This window comes from Cricetulus griseus, chromosome 3 (assembly GCF_003668045.3).
Source record: "Cricetulus griseus strain 17A/GY chromosome 3, alternate assembly CriGri-PICRH-1.0, whole genome shotgun sequence".
NCBI classification, from domain to species: domain Eukaryota; kingdom Metazoa; phylum Chordata; class Mammalia; order Rodentia; family Cricetidae; genus Cricetulus; species Cricetulus griseus.
The window spans coordinates 188,374,327-188,400,897 of record NC_048596.1 but is presented as its reverse complement, the minus strand read 5'-3'; the positions used below and the strand labels follow the sequence as shown (position 1 = coordinate 188,400,897).

The following is a 26,571-nucleotide window of genomic DNA, read 5'->3' as shown; positions in this document are numbered from 1 at the left end:
TGTTCAAAAATCAGAGCTAAACTGAGTTTTGAAACCTTATCTCACTGCACATCTCCGAATTTGCTCCGCTCCCACCCAAGGACTACAAAAGCCAGGGTGCTTTGCGGGCAGAGTTTGAGTCAAGCTGTCGTTTAGCGTCACTTCCGCCGCACAACCGGGTTCTGTGGCGCTAGCTGGTTGTTCGTGTGGAGGCGTGGGCTGTGGCGCGTGGATAACGGGATCTCGGGGCCAGGTCTACACAGCTGGCCTCGTGTGGGAAGAGGCTGTGAGGACACGTGACCTCTGTTCCCACGGGGAGGGGTCTTACGGTCCTCCTAGGCGCTCCTGTCCCGCGGAACCCCTCCTCGGGGTAGGAAGAGTGGGAAAAGAAGTGGGTTTTTCAGCTTTTTGCGATTGTTATTTGTCAAAGAATTGCCTATTTGAGTTGCTTCGTATGAAGGAATTTTTCAAGGTCTTTAAATGGGAGTTGTAGACAAGAATTACAGCGGACCCAGAATATCGAAACATTCAGCTACCGCGTGCGTGGTCCTTCAGTCGGCTGCCTAGATGACGTGATGTAGTTTGGGCTGCTCCCTTCCCCTTGGTTTTTGTAATTTGTAATATGTGCCTCTGATTTAATTGCACGATGATGGCAGGTTTCTAACTCCATAAAATAAACTGTTCTGTGCTGCCTTCCTGGAACAAAGGATTCTAGGATCTCTCATGTTTATATTCCTAGAAATACAAGACTTTCCCAGCACTTGGGAGACAGGGGCAGGCAGGTCTACAAAGTGAGTTCCAGGACAGCCAGGACTGTTAACACAGAGAAACCCTGTCTCGATTGGGAGGCAGAGGCGGGCGAAGTTCCATATCTGCCTAGTCTACAAGAGCTAGTTCCAGGACAGTCTCCAAAGCTACATAGAGAAGCCCTATCTCGTAAAAAAAAAAAGGAAGAAAGAAAGGAAGGAAGGAAGGAAGGAAGGAAGGAAGGAAGGAAGGAAGGAAGGAAGGAAGGAAGGAAGGAAGGAAGGAAAAAGAAAAATATAAGACCTCTCTGCGTTAGACTTTAACTGTCAGTCTCTGCCAGAATAATTATTACCATTTCCGCAAAAATGGGCCTGCATCTTGCAGAAATTGTAGAAATACTTTGCAGAAACATCACATCTGAGCTCAGTAAAAACTACTCTATTGTTTATGCTACAAATGCTCTGCTATGTCTATCCATCATATGAGCTCATATAATCAGGTGAAGTAAAGATATATCCACTGAGCACTAACAGCCAAGAGTGGGAGCCTTTCTGCAAATGTCTCGGGCCTAAAAGATATGATCCACTTAATGTTTTGTTTGTTTTTATATAAATGGCTTATGTGCCCATTACAATCCTTACTCTCCCCCACCAACTCAAATTTCCCAGATCACCACTTGATGTATTTTTGTAATGTTAATCACATTCAACATTGTTAAAGACATTTGCTTTTGTGTTTATAAAGTATGCTAAATACTAGCCAGGTGGTAGAGACACACACCTTTAATCCCAGCACTCCTGGGGTCGGGGAGGGGGGTTTGAAGTGACAGGTAGATCTCTGTGAGTTTGAAGCCAGCCTGGTCTACAGAGCTAGTTCCAGGACAACCATGGCTGTTACACAGAGAAACCCTATTTTTAAAAAGAAAAAAGGTTAAGTCCTATTTATTATCATGTTTTTTTCTGGGTCTTGTTTTTGTTTTTCAAGTTTCTCTGTGTAGCATTGGGTGCCCCCTGGAACTAACTCTGTAGACCAGGCTGGCCTTGAACTAAGAGATCTGCCTGCCTCTGCCTCCTGAGTGCTGGGCTTAAAGGCGTGCACCACCACTGCCCAACTATTATCCATGTCTTAACAGATGTGAAAATTAATCTACCCAATAATCACAAAGTTAATCTGGTAAATCTGGAATTGAAACCTAGAAAGTACAACTCTATGCCCACACCCTTAAGTACAACCATTGTGAAAACATCAGTGAGAGACTTCGGAAATTTGCTGGAGTGAGGTAGATTGACTCTTCTGTTGGGGAAAAAGGAGGAAAAGAACATTGTCCAGAAAGTAACTTTGTAGGGTGAAGATCTGCCCAAAGCGTGACATTTGAAAGGACAGTGTAAAACATAGTAAATCCAGATTCATTAACTGTTACAGCATAACTTGTTTTAATCTTGAAGCAATAACATGTCTTGTGGGAGTTGTGACTCTCTCTTTATTAAAGATGTGGGGGAAGGGAGATTGGTAGGAAAAAAATGAGCCTTAGTCTGAGCACTCTTCGGCTACATTCGAGTCTGCTGAAGCATACTGCTTTTCCTTTCTATTCTGATAGTTTTGGCTTTTTTCATGTCCTCAGCTCCAGCTCCAACTATGTGGACAGCAGATGAAATTGCTCAATTGTGCTATGCACACTATAGTGTCAAACTGCCCAAGCAGGGGAAGCCTGAGCCAAACCGTGAATGGACTTTGCTGGCAGCCGTGGTGAAGATACAGTCTCCAGCTAACCAAGTTTGTGACGCCACTGATAAGGAAGTGCCAGGTGAGACCTTTTCTCCCTGTCAGCAACCATAGACTGTTCAGACAGTGCTGCACAGGATGTGAACTATGGTGTTAGGTGTTTCCCATTATCTCCACCAAGTGGCGCACTACTCCTGGTGGTGGCAAACCATCCCAAGGGAACTGCACTCCTGGTTGAGTCCACCTGTGGGAGTCCTCTGGGGAAAGGAGACATGTGGACTTATTAAACCTTAACATTAGGAATCGTTGGGCCTCTGAGAGTTCAGTTAATGATTTCTTTCTTTTTTTTTTTTTTCCTCTCAGTGACAAAGGAAGTTGTCTCAATGGGAACAGGAACGAAATGTATAGGCCAGTCCAAGATGAGGAAGAGCGGTAAGCAAGGAGGGGCTCTCAAAGGTTACCTCTGTGCCTGCGTCCATGCTGACCTGTAGTCCCCTTGTCAACAAAACGGGACCATGCTGGTTGGAGTGGCTGACCCCTCATTTCCTATAGATTGTCCTGCCAATTGGAAGACTGTCCATTTTTTAAAATGAAAGTTCAGAGCTGAACTTGGTGGTGCACACCTGTAATCCCAACACAATCCAGAGGCTGTGGCAAGAAGTTAAAGAGTAGCATAGGAGATGGGGGAGATCCAAATCAGTGCAAAAACATAGGGAACATGCTTCTGAAAGCCAAAGTCAGCGAGTATTTTCATGTTTAAATCAAAGGTTCCCAGGGTTTAGTAGTTCCATATTCTATCTAGAGGGATTAAGACTTAGCAGCTGGTAGGAAGCAGCCGGAGTAGCTTCTGAAGCCCCACAAAGCAATCTTGAATTAAATAGACCTTTGGTATCAACAAGAATGTGGAAGTCCCATTCTCCATGCTACATCTCCCGTAAATGAGGGAACTGTCTCAGACCCATTATGGAGATGTGTCACCATAAGCATGAATACAATACCATGGCATAAGGTATCTCCATCCCTGATTTACAGACGGAGGATTTCTGTAGCCAGGGGGCAAAAGCCTGCAATCCCTTCGGCTACAGATAGAGTTGAAGAGCTTAACCAGCTTAGTGAATCTCCATGTCATCCCAGCACTCAGGAGGCAGAGGCAGGTGGATCTCTGAGTTCAAGGCCTGCCTGGTCCTATAGAACTAGTTCCAGGACAGCCAGAGTTATACAAAGAAAGCCTGCTCAATAAATAAGTACATAAATAGTCAGAGTTGGTGGTTCATGCCTTTAAGCCCAGCATTTGGGAGACAGAGACTGGTGGATCTCTGTGGATAAGCCCACCCCAGCCAGAGCTGTACTGGGAGATCTTGACTGTCACCGCCAAGTTTGATTCCCAGGACCCACATGGTAAAAAGAGAAAAATGACTGCTTTGAATTTCCTCTGATCTCTATCCACAGGCATATTGTGTCACATGTGCATACATCATGGCACATATATACAAATTAAATAATGAAAATGTAATAAGATAACCTTTTTTAAAAAAAATCAAAAGAATCTGAGGATATAGCTCAGGGGCAATGCACTTGCCTAGCTGCATAAGGTACTAGATTCAATCCCTAATCATTTAAAAAATACATCTCAACTAGAGATAGTTCTTGTTTTGTTTGGTCTATTTTGTTTTTGTTTGTTTGTTTACCATTTTGAGATAGGATCTCAATATGTAGCCCAGGTTCATCTAGAACTTGCTATGTTGTTCAGACTGGCCTCAAATTCACAGTATCCCTGCCTAAGCCAGGAACTACAAGCACTACCATGGATCCAGCACCCAATAGCAATTTTGTACCTAAGGTACCTTTGGCATTGTCCAGAAGTATTTTTGGTCATCACCACATGGGATGGTGTATTCTTGGCATCTTCTGGATAAAGGGTCCTGTACAGGGTCTCTCTATGGAGAGAGAGAGAGAGAGGGAGAGAGAGAGAGAGAGAGAGAGAGAGAGAGAGAGAGAGAGAGAGAGAGAATAAGTGTGTGTGTGTGTGTGTGTGTGTGTGTGTGTGTGTGTGTGTGTTTGAGAGTTTGAGACAGAGTCTCTCTATGTACCTCTGACTGACCTGGAACTCACTGTGTAGACTACTCTGGCCTTGAGCTCATAACGATCCACCAGCCTATGCCTCCTGAGTGCTGGGATTAAAGACATGTACCACCACACACCCCTTGTCCTATATTTTATAGGCTTTCCCCCTACAACAAAGAATTTTATGGTCCCAAATGTTGAGAAACTCAAGCTGCAAGTACATCGCCACTAATGACTGTGACACTTTCTCACAAAGCCCTCCTGGAGATAACATGGCCATCCTGAGTGCTGGCGGGGTACTGCTATTTTCTGCCAGCCTCTCCAGATCCCAGGCCTCATTCATTCCATATCTCCTGTCTTTGCCATAGGAGACATCCTCAATGACAGCCATGCTGAGATCATAGCCAGAAGGAGTTTCCAGAGGTAAAGACATACCCCCGCCCCTCGACAAAGAGTCTTGGTTGAACATGTCTGGGGGGTGGGGTTTGATTTCTAATAAGCTCAAAGCTAATGTAGATTGCATCACTCTGAAATACCAGATTCCATATTTGTGATTCTTGAGAATGTCTTAGAATCACCTGTTTAAACTCAGGTTTCTTGTCAGGTGTGGTTTTGCACGCCTTTAATCTCAGCACTTGGGAGGCAGAGGCAAGTGGATCTCTGTGAGTTTGAGTCCAGCCTGGTCTGCAAAGCAAGTTCCAGGACAGCCAAGGCTTTTATACAGAGAAATCCTGTCTTGACAAAAAACAAAACAAACAGAAAACTCCAGGTTTCTGGTGGCAGGGTGTAAGCTTAGTAATGGAGCTCTTGCCTAGCACATCAGGCCTCTGGGTTCAAACCCCAGCACAGGATGGGAGTGGACAAGATGGCTGATTTCAGTGGGTCCAGGGCAAAGCCTGAGATCTTCCTGACCCTTACAAAGGACTCATTTCTGACACCATGATGCCAGATCACTACCAGTCTCGTTGTTCAACTGTAATCCTTTCCTTTAATCACCCAGCCAGAGAGCTCTCTTTAACCCAGAAATTTGTTTATTCTTTTCCCTCCATTTAACTAATTTGATGGTGCTGGGAGTCAAGCCAAGGGTGTTGCATATGCTAGGCCCTCAGTTTGTATGTAAAGTAACCGGAGCTACATCTGTTCTCTTGCAACCCTCAGATACCTTCTCCATCAGCTCCATTTGGCAGCCGTCCTGAAAGAAGATAGTGTCTTTGTGCCAGGGACTCAAAGAGGACTGTGGAAGCTCAGACCTGACCTGTCTTTTGTGTTTTTCTCTAGCCACACACCCTGTAAGTATAGTCAAGCCTTAGGAGTAATGTTACATTGATTGCTTTCTTATGCATATATATATTTTATGCTTATATATTTTTTAAAGATTTATTTAGTATGTAAACAGTGTTCTGCCTGCAAGTATGTCTGCACGACAGAAGAGGGCAGCAGATCTCATTGTAGATGGTTGTGAGCCACCCTGTGGTTTCTGGGAATTGAACTCAGGACCTCTGGAAGAATAAGCAGTGCTCTTAACCTCTGAGCCATCTCTCCAGCCCTCTTATGCTTATCTTGCTCATAGAGATATTTCTTCAAAAAACTTCTGGCTGAACATAGCTATAACTAATGGTAGTGATATATATAATATATATATATATATATATATATATATATATATATTCACTTTTCTACTGGTGGAGAGCAGAAAGCAGATATAGGGAGGTGTGGAGTCTCATACTGTTAATTCTCAAAGTCAAGATTGGGCAGCTTAAGGTTTAACCCTACAAAGTACATCATAATTAATGGGGCTCAAAAAAAGCCCAAAGACTTACCATAGTAACTTATCCTAAAGCCCATTTCATTCATTCATCTATTCATTGGAGACAGATTTTTTTAATTTGTATATTTAGAGAGAGACTGTGTGTATGTACATGTGCCACTGTATATATGTGGAGGTCAGAGGACAACTTGTAGTAGTTAACCCTCTGCTTCCACTAGGTGGGACTAAAGGTGGAACTAATCAGGCTCGGCAGCAAGCACCGTTACATCCTGAGCCATGTCACTGGCCAGTGAGACAGGCTTTGCTAAGTTGTCCTGGCTGGCCTTGAACTTAATATGTAGCTCACGTTGGCCTTGACCTTCAGCAAACTTCCCACCTTGGTCTCCCAAGTACTGGTAATGTAGGCATGCTCCACACACCATGGAGATTTTGTATTTTTTAAGATGGTCTTGCTGTTAGTCTATCTTGCCTTGAACGCTCAAGGTTACAGGAGTGTGCCACCATGTCTGTCATGACCAGGTATTTATTACTCAGACACAACAGAGCATACTAAGTATAAAGCAATGAATAAGGGACTGGGGAGAGAGTCCAGTGGTAATGTGCTTGCTTAAGGTGAGTAAAGACCTGGACAATATCTCCAGGGTGCCAGCCCTCTAACAAATGACACCGACCAGGGGGCTCAGGGATGTACTGCTGATCTGTGAGCATCTGCAAAGCAAGGAGAATCAAGACTGTGTAGTAGATACTTCAAAAGTAAAGGTTGTGAGAGGTTTTTTGTTTTTAAGTGACAGGGATGGTTTGGGGGAGGGTAGAGGTCATTAATGAGCAATAGACAACTGAGTGGATGTAAGAGAGATTTAGGAGGGCAATTGCTCGGACTTCATAATTGTGAAGGAGGAGGGGGAGGCAAAGATGACTTCCAGGTGTCTCCTTAGGGCTTTGGAAAAAATGATGGCACTGTGTGCTAAGAAGTGGGAGAAAGAAAAGCTGTGGAGTGGGTATAGGCTCTCTCTTTGTTAATTTCGGTAATTGGCTTTTTGTTTTTAAAGATCTTAAATAAGTTGGCAACCCTCCATTAATCTTAAAAACTCTGGAAATTGTTTTGCTGGAAAAAATCTTCAATCACTGATATAACTCCCTTCGCTCATGAGTAATCTTTTACAATGTGGTACCCCACCCCCACCCCACCCGTGGTTTATCTGTAGGAAGGAAGCACACTGCCTAGCAAATGTGACTCTCTGGCTCCCTTGACATTTACTTCTTATTACTATTAGAATTAAGTGTCTTGGTTAGCTACTTTAGATTCTTACTTTTGTGTTTTATTAGTGTGAGTCAGCCTCTTGTATTCAGGCTTTCTGTCGAGATCACATCTCTGAGCCTACAGAGTAGGAGGTGGACCCCAGTGAATTCTGCAAAGTTGCTGTCACCTTGTAAGGTCTCTGGAAGTCAGCCAGGCAGCCTCTCATGTGACATTTCTCCTTCTGTATCTCTCTTGCCTTTCCCACTCTTTGGTTATAATGACTAAAAGTATATTCTTTCCACATTGAAAAAGCAACACACATTGGATTAGTGTTTGAAGAAATAACTCCCTTCTCAAGGGAGTGCTGTGCTTTCCCCTGACCTCGGATTTTCTTTTGTTCCCGTGGGCACAGAAGAGATCAGACGTCTATAAACCAGCAAAGGGAAGCACTGGAGGTTTTGGAAACACTGGTGTGGACTGAACTTTGCAGTTTTTGTGTGGGGTGGGGGAATTACTGAGGTACTATACAGCATAAAATCCCTATGATGATTTTGAAGAATGTTTGTCAAATTTGTTCAGCCATGAAATAAGTCAGTACTGTTTTCCAAGGCATTTTACAGCATACCAGTCTACAAAATGCCCTTGAGAAACTTTTCTCATTGCAAATCAGTAGTTCGAAGGCTGGTAGAGTGCTTGCCCAGTATGGGTAAGATTTGGTTGTAATCTCCAACTTCAATAAACAAGTCTTTGTCCAAGGCAAGAGAGGTGGCTCAATGGTTAAGGAAGGACACTTACTGCTCTTCTAGAGAGCATGTGTTCAGTTCCCAGCACCCATGTTGAACAGCTCAAAACTGCCTATAAATCCCATTTCATGGAATCCAAGACCCTCCTCTTCTGGCCTCTGTAGACACCTGCACACGTGAATGTGAGACAAACACACATTTTAAAAATGCCTGTTTTAAAAGACTTCCCTTAAAACTGTAGTTCTTAGCTGAGGATAGTTTCACTCCAACTCCCATGTGTTGTAATTACATGTGTGTGCAGCCAGACTGGCTCTGGAAACACTTGTTGTCCTTTGACCTCCACACATGTCCAGAGACTATCATAGCGGCTGTCATACAAGATCACCTCCATGGCAAATAATTACCTGACTCACAGTTTGATTGTACCCAGGCATGGTGAAACACTGTGATCCCAGGACTTAGGAGGCAGGGGCAGGAGGTTCAGGAATCTGAGGCCATCCTCATCTAATAGGGAGTTTGAAGCCAGTCTGAGTTACAGGAGGTCTTGTCTCAAAAGAGAAAAAAAATTTCATGAGTGTGGAGATTGGGAAACCCCGGTCTAAACCAGTGTTTGTGGTAGAAATGACCTGAGACCTTTTTTTAAATATTCAGTTTTCCTTAATTCATCAAGAAGTTTTAACTCTAGGAAAGAGGTTTCATCAAGACCTCAACAGGTTTTGTTTTGGGGCTTTTGTTTTGTTTTGTTTTGTTTTGGTTTGGTTTGGTTTGGTTTTTCAATACAGGATTTTTCTGTGTAGCCCTGGCTCTCCTAGAACTCGCTCTGTAGACCAAGCTGACCTCAAACTCACAGAGATCCACTTGCCTCTGCTTCCCAAGTGCTGCAATTAAAGGCGTGTACCATCACTGCCTGGCTGACCTCAGCAATTTTTATTAGAACTTTAGCACATGCATGGGATTTTGTTTGTTTGTTTATATATGCATATCTAGTTAATTTTTTAAGATGTATTTACTTACTGTTATATGTGAATATGTGTGTGCTTATGTGAGTTTATGTGTACCACTTTCATGCAAGTGCCAGCAAAGACCAGGGGTGTCAGACCCCCTGAAACTAGAATTATAGGAGGTTATAATTTACCTGACATGGGTGCTTCGAACTGATCCTGGACCCACAGAAGAACAGCAAGTGCTCTCTCTTAACCTCTGAGCCATCTCTCCAGCTCTAATGTTAATTAAGTATTGAAAAAAGAAGAGTGTCTGTGGAGGTCTCATGTGTAAAGTGCTTGCCATACAAGCATTCAACCTAAGTTTGAATTCCTAGAACCCTCATAAAGCCAGACACACTAGCACACTAGCATCTGTAATTTTAGCACTTAACGATCAAATGGATTGCTGGCATATGTAGCAGGGAATAAGATCCCAGGTCACACAAAGAGGAAAGTGAGTACCAACATCTGCAGCTGTTTTTTAACCTCCATACATGTACCACAGTATGTACATACCTGCGTGCCTGCGTGTGTGTGTGTGTGTGTGTGTGTGTGTGTGTGTGTGTGTATGTGTGTGTGGTTTTTGGTTTTGTGTTTGTTTCTTTTTTAAAGGTGGTTGCAGTCAAGGCTGGGCTTTATGCTCATTATCTATGATCTACCACTAACCTTATCACCAATCTGCCTCTTTATTCATCTCAGCTCAGCAGGGAAAACAAATTGACCTCAGTTTGAGGCCATGATTCAGAATGGCCTACTCAGTTTAGTAAATCAGAGTTCTGGGCTCTACCTCCAGAGTTTATGATTCAGCATGTCCATTACACAAACACACACACACACACACACACACACACACACACACACACACACACACAGTTGAGGATTGAACTCATTGCATGTTGCATGTTAGGGCAATCACTCAACCACTGAGCTATCTCTCCAGCCTCATAATTTGCATTTCTAATTCGTAAGGGACATTAGTTTCACGGGTTGGGAAGGCTCATTCTGAGAATTACTGGTGAAGTGTTCCTTCTCATGCAGGTGGGGATGCCTCCATCATTCCAATGCTTGAGTTTGAAGAACAACCTTGCTGTCCTGTCATCAGAAATTGGGCCATCAACTCACCTGTAGAAAAGAGTAACAATCTAGAGGATTCCAAAAATAAAAGGGATTGTGAAGACCCTGGCAGTTCTGTAGCCAAAAAGATGAGGCTTGGAACTCCTGCCATGACACTGTCCAACTCCATAGCTCACCATGAGACACAGGAAAGTGGTTCAATCAAACCAGATGTCAGCAGCTCCAATCTTACCAAGGAAGAACTGGACACTGCCAATGGAATAGCTCCAGGTAGTTTCAAAGTGGTGGATGTGTATAGAACAGGAGCCAAGTGTGTTCCTGGAGAAACTGGAGACTTGAGAAAGCCAGGGGCTGCCTACCACCAGGTGGGGCTGCTTCGTGTAAAGCCCGGCAGGGGAGACAGGACATGCTCCATGTCCTGCAGTGACAAGATGGCAAGGTGGAATGTCCTTGGATGCCAGGGTGCACTGCTAATGCACTTCCTGGAAGAGCCTATCTACCTGTCTGCTGTGGTCATTGGGAAGTGCCCATACAGCCAGGAAGCCATGAGGAGAGCATTGACTGGCAGGTGAGAGGCAGTGGGGCGGGCAGTAGAAGGTATGCAAAGAACCAAAGGAGTCCCCACCCTGGACTCAGCAGTTACACATCTTGGCATTTTTTTCTAAAGAAATAATTAAGAAGTGTAAGTCTTAGGTTTAGTATATACAGTAACTAAAAAGAAAAGGAAACCAGAAATGCTCTGCAGTTGGAAATTAAGTGATTTCTTTTGTTAAAAATAGTACTGATGAATATTTAATGTATAAAGATGTTTATGATGTTTAAAGAGCAATTTAGAAGATGAAGTGAGCTCCATCATGGTCTTAAAATATGTATGTGCACCAAAAGCTGTAGGAGGCTGTGTATCGATAATTATCTCTGAGTCATGGTGTTGTGGGCTGTTTTTCTTCTTTGTTAATGCTGTACATTATCATTTTTCTACTGTGTACTTCTACAGTAAGCAGAATAATTGCCAGGGCTGGGGAATGTATCTCAGTTGAAAGAGTGCTTACCTAATTTGAATGAAATCCTAGGTTGAATCTCAGCACTGCATAAAACTGACCATGAAGGCATAGACTTCTAATCTTAGCATTTGGGAAGAGGAAGCAGGAAGATCAGAAGTTCAAGGTTACCCTTAGCTACATAGGGAGTATGAGGCCAGCCTAGGGTACATGAATCCAGTCTCAAAAAGAAAAAAGCAGGCAAGCAAACAAGAAACAGTATAGAGTATAGTTGCCATTATTAAAAAAAAAAAAAAAAAAAAAAAAAAAAAAAAAAAAAAAACTAAGTATCTCTGTGAATTTGAGACCAGCCTGATCTACATAATGAGTTCCAGGACAGCCAGGGTTACACAGAGAAAAGCTGTCTCAAAAAAACAAAACAAAAAAAACAAGTATTAGTTTTAATTCCAATATTCAGAAAGCTGAAAGGGGGCTCTGAGTTCAAGACCAGTCTGGGCTTCATAGCAAGATTCTAAAACTTGGCAAAATAAACAAAGACCCTGTCTCAAAAAAAAGATAAACAAGGATGGCTGTACACATGACCACTCTGGTGTGTGTTATAGTAAATGAGGGTTAGAGAGGTATCATGGGGACATAAAAGCCTGGGAAGCAGATTCCAAAAGTGACACCCCAGACAGAGCCTAGTGTTCCCACTCCTAGGCAGGCACCCAAGAGAAGTGAAAATGTACATTCCCACAAAAACATACACACAGGCATTTATAGGCAGCATGCTGGAAGCAGCCCCAGACAAAAGCAGCCCAAATGCTTATCAGTGTGGAGACACAGTGTATCTCTGGGTGTAACAGTTCAGGTCTTTATTCTCCGCACTTGGGTGTCAGATGCAGTTGGATCTGTGTGAGCTTCAAGGCCAGCCTAGGCTACAAAGTGAGTTCCAGAACAGCCGGGAACTGTTTCTCTGTTACACAGAGAAACCTTGTCTCAAAAAAAAAAAAAAAAAAAAAAAAAAGAAAAGAAAAAGAAAGGAAGAAAAGAAAAGGGGGAAAGGAAAGAAAATCAGTGTATTCAAACAAATAAGCAAATACTGTTCATTTCAGAAAGGATTGGAGTACCAAACATGGTGGCACTCAGCCTGTAATCCCAACACTTGGATTGTAGGATCAGAAGTTACATTAAGGTCAAGGCTACATGAGTTCCATTTAAAAGAAAAAGACTAGTGTGCTGGGGTAGGGGGGGGACTAGTATGAAATATGCCACAGGGTGAGTGAAACATTAAAAACGGCAGTAAGCGAAATAAGCCATGCATGTTTGATGTGAAATAACCACAAAAGACAAGTACATAGAGATCCGTGGTGGGTTGGTGGTTGCCAGGGCCTGGAAAGGGGAATGGAGAGTAGTGAAGGCTGATAATGGTTATAAAGTTTCTGAGATTGGAAGTTCCTATCTGTGCATTGAATTTGCATCATATGAACACCTGGCTTGTTCAGGGGAGCCGGGAGCCAACTTACAGTATGGGGTGATTTTAGTTTTGGGTATGTTTAAAGTATTTCTTAGGAAGCCTGTATGAACAAGGTAAAGTTTAAGTTTCTCAAGTGAAGAATGACACTTGAGATTTCTGACACAACTGGTGGGTATTAACTCAGTTTTTAGTTATGCCTTCAGACCTGGTAAGGTGCAATCTTTTTCAAGCCATAGAATTCCTGCTGGGGTTGGGGATATAGCTCAGTTGGTAGTAACTGCTTGCTAGCAGGCATAAAGCTCTCTGCTTGATCCCCAGCACCTCATAAGGACATCCAAGGACATCCAAGGGGAGGGTCATAGTGTCCACCTGTTATTGCAGCACTCAGGAGGTAGAGGCAGAGGGATCAGAATTTTAAGGTCATCCTCTGCTGTATTTCAGGTTTGGGACCACTCCAGGCTAAATGGGATCCTGTCTCAAATAAATAAATAATAAAGGCTGGGTGTTGGTGGTGCACTCCTTTAATCCCAGCACTCGGGAGGCAGAGGCAGGTGGATCTCTGTGAGTTCAAAGCCAGCCTGGTGTACAGAGCAAGTGCCAGGATAGGCTACACAGAGAAACCCTGTCTTGCAAAACAAACAAACAAATAAATAAATAATAAAATTAAAGGTTCTTCCTATGTGGTATCCTGGCATTCTTCTCTCCCCTTCAATAAGTAAACACATAGATTCACTCGGTTCCTAGGACCTTTGTCTCTCCTAAGGCTTAGGGATGATGAGTCCTCTTCTCTAGGTACATCTGAACTAAATGCATTTTCCCCATATTTAGGTGTCAGGAGGTCTTGGCTTTACCCAGAGGCTTTGGAGTTCCTGAATTGAAAATAGAGCAGTCGAGTTTACTGTTTGAACAGAGCCGCTGTGCAGTGCAAATGCAAAGAGCTGACATACCAGGCCGGCTCGTTCCTTGTGGGGCAGGTAAGGGATTCACGTTAGTTGACCTGGAGTCACTTCTTTGACAGACTGTCCTAGGAGGACACTGGTAACTCCAGTGTGTTCCTTGGAAGACACTCACATAAGGGTAAGTGCATGCCCTGTGAGATCCTGGCCAGGTTAGTTACCCTGTCTTGCCTTCTTTATTTTCAGATTACAAGAGTATTGTTTGTCATGGCTATTATGAGAATTAAGAAATTATATTTAGCACCAGGCATTGGTGGGGCACACCTTTAATCCCAGCACTCGGGAGGCAGAGGCAGGCGGATCTCTGAGTTCAAAGCCAGCCTGGTTTACAGAGCCAGCTCCAAGACAGTCAGAGAAACCCTGTCTTAGAAAAAAAAAACAAAAAATCACAAGCCATTTGATATCATTGAACCCTGAGGAACCAAGCATCAGACCCAACTTGTTTTTGATGTCATATCCAACCTTCTTGGTGCTTTAGAGTCAGAGAAATATTTTTGTCAAAGTGTTGTAACATTCATGGGAAAATAAACAGGTTTTTATCTTTTATTTTGACCCCACCTCTCCCCAGACACTCCCAACATGTCACCCTCCCTCTTTCATGTATGTGTTTATGTGTTTGTGTTCTCTCTCTCTCTCTCTCTCTCTCTCTCTCTCTCTCTCTCTCTCTCTCTCTCTCATTGGTTTGGTTTGGGGTTTTTGTTTTATTTTTGTTGTTGTTTTGTAGACTACTGAGTCCAATCAATGCTGTCTGTTGAAATGTTGGCTCATCTTAGCTGGATCGTTTGCAGGTAACCATAGCTACAGTAAGCTCCTGAGTGCAACAGCCATCCAGTGTCCAGAGAACAACATTTCACAGCACTCCTCCCCATCCTCCAGCTCTCCCATTCATTCTGCCTCTTCATTCTGCCTCTGATGTTCCCTGAGCCTTGGGGGTGGGGATGGATACAACTGCCCCACTGAGGATGAGCACTCAGTAGATACTTACTCTCAACACGTGACCAGTTAGGAGTCTGTACTAATTGCTGCCCGCTGCAGAGGGAAAATTCTCTGGTCAAGATTGAGGGCAGCACTGATCTATAAGTAGGAAGCATTTTAACCCCAGGATTCCTCTCTTCGTAGCTATCAGCTGGAGTGCTGTTCCTGAGCATCCTTTGGATGTGACTGCCAATGGCTTTCCACAGGGAATAACAAAGAAAGAAATCGGGAGCCCTCGGGCCAGGTACAGCTTAATGGGGCTGGGGACATGGTATCTATGAACTCACTCCTTCCTATCCAGTTCTGAGACTTCTTCATTTCCCCCAAAAGAAACTGCCTGCTCCTCCTCCCTAGCCTTTAGAAATCGCTCATTTGCTTCATTTACTTCCTCCATATATTTCTGTCTTCTGGATACTTGATATAAATGAAATCATTTACTATGTGCTTCTTTGTGTCTGCTTCATCCACTTAGCATGCCTCCACAGTTCACTTAGCCAAAAAGAGACTGAGCTCCTTCTGCCTTGTCACTTCCTCTCTCTGCCCAGCCATCTCACTCACATAGAGTTCTGTATAGAACTCCAGACCTCTATGGTTAACTAGTGACTAGCTCCACCCCTCTGATCTTCAGGCAAGTTTTATTTGTTAGAGTATAAACAAGATATCACTGCAGTATGGATCGGTACTTGCTTCCTGTGTGGCTAAGTAGTATCTATATAGGTATGTCATATTTGGCTTATCCTCTCATCAGTGATGGCCTTTGGGGATGTTTTGCTTTGGGCTATTATGAATGGTGCTTGTGTGAACAACTGGGTGCCTATTTTTGTATACTTTAATTTCTCTTAGGAATGTACATAGAAGTGGAATTGCAGGTCGTGTGGTAGCCACATGGATAGCTTTTTAGGAATGAGGGAACCATTTTCCTAGCAGCTCTACCAGGAACAGGTCCCAGGACAGTGGCTTTACATCCTGTCTGACACTTGTAATGTCAATCTGTCAGGCATGAAGTGCTCTCTTCTTGTTTTACTCTGCATTTCCCCAATGACGAATAATACGGGCATCTTGCTATGTGCTTACTAGTCATTTGTGTATCTTCTTTGGAGAAATATTTTTCTCATTCCTTGCCCATTTTATAATTGGTTTGTCATTATTTTTAATTTTTAAATTAAAAATATTACATATTTAAATTTATGTATTAGGTCAGAAGACATTTTATGGGATTCAATTCTCTGTTTCCTTCATGTGGGTCCCAAGGACCAAACTCAGGTCTGTATGGACCAGGCTGGCCTTGAACTCAAGAGATCCAGTCCACCTAGGTATGTGCCCACCATACTTTTTTGTTTTTTAAAAGATTTTGTTCATTTTATTTTATGTGTATAGGTATTTTTCCTGAATGTATGTTTGTGCAACATGTGTGTTCAGGGCTCCCAGAAACTAGAAAAGGGTGTCAGAGTCCATGGGACTAGAGTTACAAAGTTGTGAACTGTCCTGTGGGTGCTGGGAATTGAACCTGAATTCTTTGGAAGATCAGCCAGTGTTCTTAACCACTAAGCCATCTCTCCAGCTCCCTTTTTTTTTTTTTTTTACTTTTTATGGTGCCCTTCAAAGCACAAATGTTGTTAATTTTAATGAAGTCAAAACTTGGTTGTACTTTTGATATCTGACCTAAGGAATCTTATGTAATTCAGTTACAAAAATGTACTCAATGTTTTTGTTTTGTTTTGTTTCCAGCCATCTTTTTTTTCTTTTTTCTTTTTTCTTTTTTTTTTTTTTTTTTTTTTTTTTGGTTTTTCAAGACAGGGTTTCTCTGTGTAGCTTTGGAGCCTATCCTGGCACTCGCTCTGGAGACCAGGCTGGCCTCGAACTTACAGAGATCCACCTGCCTCTGCCTCCCGAGTGCTGGGATTAAAGGCATGTGCCACCAATGCCCAGCTTCCAGCCATCTTTTGTACTTGTTAGGAAACCTGTAGTCAGCCTGAGAGTAGGATGTGTGAGCAGAGGAGGTCACAGGAAATTAGGCATGCAGGTTTCCTGCTGCACTCTGGCTCTGTGGGGAGTGACCCCACTCAGCTGACTGTGGCTTCCACTTGCTACTTTGCTCAGAATGGGGACGGGCTATTCTTTGCACAGAGTCTTTAAAAGCCCAGCTCAACTCTAAATTCCTCCTGAATCAAAAGCATCGATTCTCTCTAGATTCCTGTCATAGTATGTCTGTTCCCTGTGTAATCTCCAGTGCCTCAGGTTCTAACCCTGGCTCTGTCTCCAATTGTCTGTGTGAGTTGGGGGCAAGGCCAGCTGCTCTGTGGGCTGCAGTGTGCTTTTCCCTGTAAAGTGAGGTTTTATGGATAGACACGGTCTTAGTTAGCATTTGTACTGCTGTGACAAAGCACCATGACCAAGGCAACTTAGAGAAGGAAGCATTTAATGGAGGCTCACAGTTCATGGCCACCATAGTGGGAAGATGGCAGCAGGCAGACTGAGAAAGGGGGGGGGGAGAGTATGAATTAAAAGGAGACTGCAGGGTGGATTGAAGGGACCGATGTTATATCCTGGCTTGCAATGGCATCCTGTTAAAATTGACTTGTCTTTGAACCATCTAGTGATCTTTGTAACATTATTGTATGCAGGAACTAGAGCTCACTTTATACTAAGATCATCAGCTGCTGGGAGAAGCAGGCTCCTCATTGCTCATCCCTTAGTGGCTGCATTGTGAGGCTCTGGGAAACTGGGGATCTCAGATGGCATTGTGAGAGACGCATGAAGGCTGTGTTTGCAAACACTGGGATAATAACAGGAATCACATAAAAGATGTTTATTTTAAGAATCTTGTTTTTTTTTTACTCCATTTTATAAAGGCTAATTCTCTTTATCCTGAAGAAAAAAAAAATCCTCTGTGTCAGTTGATATACTAGAATATCCTGGAAAGATCAAGAAACAGCTCACTGAATTGAAAATAAAATCATAAATAGTGTTTTTTGTTTATTTGTTTTTACTTATATTTGTGTCTTTATGTGAGTCTGTACACTTGAGTTAAGATGTCCACAGAGGCCAGAAGAGGGTGGATCCCTTGGAGGTTGAGCCACCGTTTACAGGTGCTGGGAAGCAGACTTGGTCCTCTACAAGACCAGTCTAAGCAACAGGCATCTTTCCTACTGAGCCATCTCACCAACTCAGTGAGAGATGTTTTGTTTTGTTTTCGAGACAGAGATTTTCTGTGGCTTTGGAGCCTGTCCTGGAACTCACTCTGTAGACCGGGCTGGCCTTGAACTCACAGAGATCCACCTGCCTCTGCCTCCCGAGTACTGGGATTAAAGGCTTGAGCCACTACTGCCCATCAAGAGATTTTTTTTTTTAAGCTAGTCAACTATGTATATGGGGGAAGACAATGTCAAATAAGGAATTTTTCTGTTGTTTTGGGGTTTTGTTTTGTTTTGTTTTGTTTTTGGAGACAGCATTTGGAAATGGGTATATAGCCCTGGCTATCTCAATACAGAACTTGCTCTGTAGACCAGGCTGGCCTTGAGTTCAGAAATCCACCTGCCTCTGCCTCCCAGACTGCTAGGATTAAAAGTGTGTACCACCATACCCAGCTAGATATTTTTTTAATAGTGTTTTCATTAATTCTTTGAGAATTTCATACAGTGTATTTTGATCAAATTAACACCCCCTCCCCCAACTCCCAGGTGAAGGATTTTTTAAAAAGAAGTCTAAAATAAACTAAAGAAAATACAATCTTTTTGTTTGCTTGTTTGTTTTTCGAGACAGCGTTTCTCTGTGCAGCTTTGGAGCCTATCCTGGCACTAGCTCTGTAGACCAGGCTGGCCTCAAACTCACAGAGATCCACCTGCCTCTGCCACCCAAGTGCTCGGATTAAAGGTGTCTGCCACCAACGCTCAGCCCAAGAAAATACAATCTAAAAGTTCCTGTGCTTTCTTTTTGTAGTAATCAGCAGTGTTATCCAGCTCATAAGGAAGTGCTTAATCTCTTAGCATGTGGTTCTCTCAGCTAAAAGGACCCAGGTCTCTTGGAAAGCAGCAGCCACCTGGAAGATTCTTAGACTCCTCAGATAATTCAGTAGTTTCTACTGGGTGTGGCTCTCCCTGATAGAGACATTACTCATGTGGCTACTGTGTTCTGCTGTGGAATAAGACTTAACAAAAGGCATAGTTTGCCAGGCGGTGGTGGTTTACACCTTTAATCCCAGCAGGATTAAAGACAGAGACAGGCAGATCTCTGTGAGTTCCAGGACAGGCAGGGCTACACAATGAAATCCTGTCTCGAAAAAACTAAAGAAAAAGATCAAAAGAAAGGCTTACTTCACTGGAGCAAGTTCCCAAATAGAGAAGAGATTTATTTCCAAACTATGTACATGCTAGCAATCACTCTACCACTGAGCTGTACCCCCAGATTCTAATTTGCTTTATAGGCATAACTCATTTTTTTTTGGAGTGGGGAGGGGGCTGATGATATAGCTCAGGCAGGCTTTGGTCTGGATCCTGCCTCAGTCCCTGAGTGCTGAGTATGTGCTCACAACATCTTACCATTACTGAGGAGATGACTTAAGTGGAAAAACATTCAAAGTTCTTCCTCTTGGTTCTCCAGAGAACATACTGTTGAGAACCTTTACAGGTATGTTCCCAAGAGGGTATTAGACTCTCCCTCCGTACCAGCCTTGGCATTGTGCTACCATGATGGAGGTAAATAGATCCCAGTAGGCCTCCTTCCAATAATGAGGTAACATGTTGAGCCTTAATGTGAATCTGTTGTCCAAGCAGTAGAGTGTGACATGGTAGGGGCTTCTTATTTGTGTGAATAAAGTGTCCCAATATACTTCATTAATAGTAATAAACGAGGCTTGGTGGTGCATGATTTTAGTCCCAACACCCAGGAGGCAAATATTTTTCAGTCGGAAGTCTTGACTGAGATTAATTATTTTATTAGTAAATACATATAGCCAAATGATAAAATCATATTTACAATAAAATTACTAGATAGAGGAAAAGGTAACATTTTTGTTGCCCTTGGTGCCTACCCTTTGGGTATGTTCTCTCTAATGTTTAAGAGGTGACTTTATTCTTGAGTATTAATTTTCTGAGTAGTAATTAATTAACCTGGGCTTGACTAACACTGTCACATAAACATGTGCTATTATTTAGTTATATAACTTGTTTCAGTCCCAGGAGACTGTCTCAGCTGCAAGGTCTCAGTGGAAGTTTTAGTTGTTGATGCATAGATTCTGCTAGGCCACTTTATTCAGGTGGGAGAAATAAACTTTTTGAGCTCCGTGAGGTTTGGGCATCCTTCTGGTACACCTGCAGTCACTTGGTACTTAGTTATGTATAAAACTCCTGTTTGCATTATCGACTTCCTGCCAGACAAATTCTGTTCTTTTTTGGTTTTTTTGTTTTGTTTTTTTTTTCCAAGACAGAGTTTCTCTATAGCTTTGAAGCCTGTCCTAGAACTCACTCTGTAGACTAGGCTGGCCTGGAACTCACAGAGATCCACCTGCCTCTGCATCCCAAGTGCTGGAATTGAAGGCGTACGCCACCACCACCCAGCCTCACTTTGTATTTTTTTGGGGGGGAGGGAGGCAGGTTTCGAGACAGGGTTTCTCTGTGGCTTTGGAGGCTGTCCTGGAACTCACTTTGTAGACCAGGCTGGCCCCAAACTCACAAGAGATCGCCTGCCTCTGCCTCTGCCTCCCAAGTGTTGGGATTAAAGGTGTGTGCCACCACCGCCCGGCTCTAAGGTTGTTTTTTTTTTTTTTAATTATTTGTATATGTGTGTGTTTCTGTTTCTGAGTTGTGTGCACATGAGAGCAGGTGCCTGCAGAGACCAGAAGAGCATGGCCAGATCCCCTGGAGCTGGAGTAACAAGACAGTTGTGAGCCACCTAATATGGATGCTGGGAACCAAACTCAGGTTCTCTGCAAGGTAGCAAGTGCACCTTAGCATTGAGCCATCTGCCTAGCCCGTTTTTTTGTTTGTTTGTTTGTTTGTTTGTTTTTCTAACAGTACTGGAGATTAAACATAGAACCTAATACATGTACAAGGTAAATACTCTAACCCTGAGCAATAGCCCAGCCCTCAATAAATCTTTATAATTTCATTTTATTATTTTAAATTATTTTTATTTTTTATAATTCCCTTATATACATGTTTCACATCCCCATTAGATTTATTCTATGAAAGTACATTGTTATCGGTTGATGTTTAACAGATTATCTACAAAATAGCAACTTTAAATAACAATAAACCTCATTCTTCAGAGTTTCTGCTGATTTGGAATAAAAAATGAATTTAATAGGCAGTTGTATCTTGGGATTTGAGAGGTCAATAATTATGTCATCTGGGGTTGTAGTCCCCTGAAAGCTTGAGTGGGGCCAGAGGATTTAATTCTAAAAATGCTCAGTCATGTGGCTAATAGGTTAGTGTCACTTGCCAGCAGTCACAACACAGATCTCTCTAGAGAGGCAGGGTGTGGCAACCTATGCCTATAATCTTAACACTTGGGAAACTGAGGCACGAGGCTCATGATTCAAGACCAGCCTGGGCAATATAGCAAGATGTGTTGTCAGGGGAGTGGGAGGGGGAAGAGGGAGAAAGGAGGGGAGACTGATGAGACATTTCAGGTCAGTCTACACTTACCTGGCACCCTCACACCAAGCGCTGTGATAAGCCTGGTGTCTTGCTAGTGGCCTGGCACCTAGTTATTAGTCAGTGATGTTTTCTTTCTTTTTCTGAACAGATCCCGAATCAGCAAGGTGGAACTCTTTAGATCATTCCAGAAGCTGCTAAGCAGCATTACAGAAGACAAGCAACCAGACTCTGTCAGGTGACACTGCCTATCCCTCTGTCCTCCTGTCTGTAAAGACTTCTGCTCTGGTTCTGGCTTGTGCATGGTGATATGTCTGGCAGGTGACTACTCATCCACTCAGCAAGCCAGTGGGCACTTACTACTTTTTACAGAGAATGGGAACTTGTAGGTTTGTGTCTGAGTCTTACCTGAGTTATAGAGGAGAGGCTGTTGTTACAGTGAACACAAAGGGGTAAGGGGAAAGTTCGGTTTTAGCTTTACTTACTTACTCATTTATTTACTTATTTTTCAATAAGGTCTCACTGCCCAGGTTGGCCTGAAACTGAAACTCATTATGCAGGGCAGCTTAAGCTCAAACTTATACGCAGTTCTCCTGCGTCAGCCTCCCAAATGCTAGGATTACAGGCCTGGGTTTTTTGGTTTTGTTTTGTTTTGTTTTGTTTTTTCCATTTTTTCATTTGACTGATTGGCTGACTTTATAATGCTGGCAATGGGACCCAGGGCCTCTGTTGGGAAGCTACACCTGTTTTCCAGGAGCACAGAACTCAAATACAGTTTAAAGCTATCAAGTTCATGGATCCTGCCTTTTTACTAACAACAAAAAAAAAATGATTAAAATAAAACTTAAATCAGTACTTACTGCAAGAAGCATTGTCTCTTATACAGATGCCTCTGAACTCTACAGCACTGTACTCTTACAAACTCATGTGAACACACACACACACACACACACACACACACACACACACACACAATTAAAAATAATAAAAATATGGGCTGGAGAGATGGTTCAGAGGCTAAAAGCACTGGCTACTCTTACTGAGGACGAGGACCCAAGTTGAACTCTCAGCACCCATGTGGTATCTCATAACCATCTGTAACTGAAATCCCAGGGGATCTGACACCCTCTTCAGGCCTTCACAGGTACTGCATACACATGATAAACAAGCAAAATAAATGACCTTACACATAAAATAATTCATAATAATAAAGACCAGGAATGAAACAGGATAAAATTGAATTAGTGAGACAAGTCTCTGTATTAGTTATTTTTCTTGTTGTAACCAGAAAAACAAAACAAAACAAAAACCACTGGTAAATACAGCTTAAGGGAGAATGTATTTTGGTTCACAGTTGGAGGGTGCAATCCATAGCAGCAGGAAGATGAAGTGGCTGTTTACATTGCATCCAGAACTAGGAAGCAGAGAGAGGAACACTGGTGGTTAGTGCAGTTTTTCCTTTTTGTTCAGTCTGGGGCCCTGGCCTATGTATGCCACTGCCTACATTCAGGGTGGGTCTTCCCACAGCAGTCAAACGTTCCTGGAAAACATCCTCGTGGACATGCCCAGAAGCTGGTTTCCCTGGTGATTCTAACTATAACTCCAGTCTAGTTGACAATGAAGATTAATCATCACAGTCTCTATTTATTTGATGGTAAGAATAGTAGCATTAGCCATATCACAAGATCTCTAAGAAGAATATAAGTAAAAATATTGCATATAAAAGTGCTTGACCCAGGCATGGTTTATACTTGGTTTTGATAATCAGAAACTAATTTTATTTGATAAAAATCTATGGGGGGGTGGAGCTGAAGAGATGCCTCAGTGATTAAGAGCACTTGTTCCTCCTCCAGAGGTCTAGAGTTCAGGTCCTAACACCCATAGGTGTTAGGGGTGGCTCACTCCAGTTCTAGGGGATATAACACCCTCTTCTGGACCCTATGAGCTGGGGCACAAACATGCTGCACATGTTTTGCATACTTGTATGCAAAACACTCATGCATAAAATAAAAGTTTTAATTTAAAATTTTTATTCTGGGGGTCTGGAGAGATGGCTCAGAGGTTAAGAGCACTGACTGCTCTTCCAGAGGTCCTGAGTTCAATTCCCAGCAACCACATGGTGGCTCACAACCATCTGTAATGAGACCTGCTGCCCTCTTCTGGCATGCAGTCATAAGTGCAGGCAGAATACTGTATACATAATAAATAAATAAATCTTTTTAAAAAATTATTCTATGAATGAGATATATGTGCAGCAGAAGTACTTGAAAACTTTTTTTTTTTTTTTTTTGACACAGGGTTTCTCTGTGTAGCCCTGACTGTACTGGAACTAATTATTTAGACCAGGCTGGCCTCAAACTCAGAGATCCACCTGCCTCTGCTTCCTGAGTGCTGGGAAGGTGTGTGCCACCACTACCCAGTTAAGGAACAACTCATTTAGACATTTGTCAAGGATGGTAAAGAAAACTATTCAGGGGATGCTGTAGGGAAAGAAACTGAGCTCAACTCTCAAGTGCAAGCACAAGCAGAGACTTATAGCCAGAAGCAGAGTTGGTTGGAGTGGTTTGTGGATAGAAAAACTTTCTAACTTGGCCAGGCATTGGTGGCACACACCTTAATCCCAGCACTCGGGAGGCAGAGGCAGGCAGATCTCTGTGAGTTCAAGGCAAGCCTGGTCTACAGAGCAAGTTCCAGGACAACCTCCAAAGCAATACAGAGAAACCCTGTCTCGAAAAACCAAAAAAGAAAATTTCTAAGTTGATTTCTAAGCTAGGCTAGAGGAATTCTTAGTGGACCTACTACACAGGATTCCTGCTGAAGGCAGCCAGGGTGATGAGATAGAAAGGGTAGAAGTAAAAAACTTGTTATTAGTTTTGGTTTTGAGATAGGGTCTCATATAACCGAGACTAGCCTCAAACTTGCTATATAGCCAAAGATGACCTTGAACTTTCTGATCCTGTTTTTGCCTCGAAAGTGCTGGGATCACAAGTATGCCACCACACTTGCTTTACTCAGTTCTGAGGATTAAACCAGGGAGGGGTTCATGTAAACTAAGCAAGCACCCTACTGCCTGAGCTATGTCCCTAGCCCACAGTGAAGAACTGGATTCATATTGAAGGTGACAAAAGGACAAGAGCAGGGAGCTTTGCTTAAACTTACTCAGGAGAATTCTAGTTGAAACTGGACTTAGAGAGCCAGGGCAGAAATCAAGGCCAAGTCAAGAGGAGGACTCAAGAGGACTCTGACCCATATTTTAGTCCCAGTCCTTATCCAAAGAAAATCTCATAAGAATTACTGTAGTTGCCAGGCGGTGGTGGTGCAGGCCTTTAGTCCCAGCACTCAGGAGGCAGAGGCAGGAGGATCTCTCTGAGTTCGAGACCAGCCTGGTCTACAAGAGCTAGTTCCAGGACAGCCTCCAAAGCCACAGAGAAACCCTGTCTGGAAAAACCAAAAAAAAAAGAAAGAAAGAAAGAAAGAAAGAAAGAAAGAAAGAAAGAAAGAAAGAAAGAAAGAAAGAAAGAAAGAAAGAAACCTGCCCCCCAAAAAGAATAACTGTAGTTGTTTCTTTTTTTATTTACTGTTTAGCCTTTGGGGGTCTGCCACCCAGCTCCCAAATAAATATATGGAGGCTTATTCTTTCTTATGAATGCCAGGCCTTAGCTTGTCTTCTTTCTTATTTTTTTTGTTTATTATGTATGCAGTGTTTTGCCTGCAGGCCAGAAGAGGGTATCAGATCTTATTATGGATGGTTGTGAGCCACCATGTGATTGCTAGGAATTAAACTCAGGACCTCTGGAAGAGCATCCAGTGCTCTTAACCTCTAAGTCATCTCTTCAGCCCCCAGCGTGGCTTATTTCTATCCAGCTTTTCTTAATATAAAGTATCTTGTCTACCTTTTGCCTCTGGGCTTTTCTCTTTCTCTATCCTATACACCTTTCTTTACTTCTTACTCCAGGACTTGCTGTGTAACTTTGGGCCCCTGGCATCCGCTCTCCTCCTTTTTCTCCATCCTCAATCTTCCCTTTTTCTCCTTCTATTTATTCTCTCTGCTGGCAACCCCGCCTACCCTTTCCTTTCTCCTGCCTACCTATTGGCCATTCTACTCTTTATTAGACCAACCTGGTGTTTTAGATAGGCAGAGTAACACAGTTTCATAGAGTTAAACAAATGCAACATAAAAGAATACAACACATCTTTGCATCATTAAATAAATATTTCACAGCATAACACTTCATAAAATAATATTCCACAACAAATTACAACTATTCAGAGTATCAGAGTGTCCAGCATTTTTCAGCTGTCAGACTGAAGGGTGTGGATTGGCAGAATATAGCAGGAGAGGGTGGATATTACATAATGTTTTTCTGTTTGTTTGTTTTTTGGGGGCTTTTGGGGGGGTCAAGACAGGGGTTTCTCTGTGGCTTTGGAGGCTGTCTTGGAACTAGCTCTTGTAGACCAGGCTAGTCTCAAACTCACAGAAATCTGCCTGCCTCTGCCTCCCAAGTGCTAGGATTAAAGGAGAGCGCCACTACTGCCTGGCACCTAATGTTCTTATAAGAAACAAAGCCAAGGAAGTTCTTAATCTCTGGATCCTCTGGTGGAAACTTTAAGTCAGGACTGGGGTAGACAGCTCAGTGATAGTAGGAGGAGACTGTCTAGCATATATGAACCCATGTATGATCCCCAACACCACAAAGAAAAGAAAATGTTTATCTGATTGTACAGGAGCCATACAAAACTAGTGTTCTGTGATTCCAACCTGCTTAAGCATGTATTGCTTTAACATGAATTCCCTATGGAATGAACAGAGTGCTCCTCTGCTCCTGCTCTGCTGTTTGAATCTGTCCAGTTGCTCTAAGGGTGAGCGAGCACTCCAGTGAGAACTGTGCTTGATGACATGTGTGTATTAGGGTGCAGAAGCTGGACACCTATCAGGAGTACAAGGAGGCTGCATCTGCCTACCAGGAAGCCTGGAGCGCACTCCGGAAGAAACCATCGTTTGCATCCTGGATCAGAAACCCACCTGACTACCACCAGTTTAAATGAACTCTTGCTGCTACCAGGACCATTCATATTGACCTGCCTTCTCCCAGAGTGCTGCACCTCTTTGGTGTCATATAGATGGAACCGGAACCTTATCAATCTGTACTTGATTGGAGTAGTTCCTTGCAAAAATGGCCTGTCAATAATGACCTTGGAATCTGCCTTGAGTTATGTTTCATTGGTTCTCAAATACAACATCAAAGTTTGGAACATGATGCTTTTTAAAGTAA

The 26,571-nt window shown here is 42.8% G+C and overlaps 2 protein-coding genes across 15 annotated transcripts in view; one reads left to right on the top strand and one right to left on the bottom strand.

Moving 5' to 3' along the window:
• The first annotated feature begins 142 nt into the window (after positions 1-142).
• Positions 143-26,571, top strand: Adat1 (adenosine deaminase tRNA specific 1). Of its 12 annotated transcripts, none has more exons than XR_004769288.1 (11): positions 143-370; positions 2,348-2,530; positions 2,812-2,880; positions 4,881-4,935; positions 5,671-5,801; positions 10,285-10,888; positions 13,603-13,748; positions 14,850-14,949; positions 21,450-21,536; positions 22,826-22,952; positions 26,209-26,346. XR_004769288.1 is itself a non-coding variant. In XM_035442685.1 (11 exons), exons 2-10 carry the CDS (start codon positions 2,362-2,364, stop codon positions 22,924-22,926), a joined length of 1,515 nt encoding a protein of 504 aa, XP_035298576.1. In that variant the 5' UTR covers positions 143-349; positions 2,348-2,361; the 3' UTR covers positions 22,927-22,952; positions 26,209-26,346. The 12 variants fall into 12 exon arrangements, 11 of the variants coding, with proteins under 11 accessions (XP_035298576.1, XP_035298575.1, XP_027261860.1 ...); XM_035442685.1 differs by having other exon boundaries at positions 143-349; positions 22,773-22,952; XM_035442684.1 differs by having other exon boundaries at positions 22,773-22,952.
• The window catches only part of Gabarapl2 (GABA type A receptor associated protein like 2), a 38,855-nt gene continuing 34,838 nt past the window's right edge, over positions 22,555-26,571 (bottom strand). For all 3 annotated transcript variants that reach the window (XM_035442693.1, XM_035442694.1, XM_035442695.1), the window contains one exon: positions 22,555-22,712. Coding sequence is in view for 1 of the 3 variants with exons in the window: in XM_035442695.1 (XP_035298586.1) it covers positions 22,696-22,712 (17 nt within the window). In the remaining 2 variants the exon portion in view is untranslated. The remainder of the gene's footprint in view (positions 22,713-26,571) is intronic.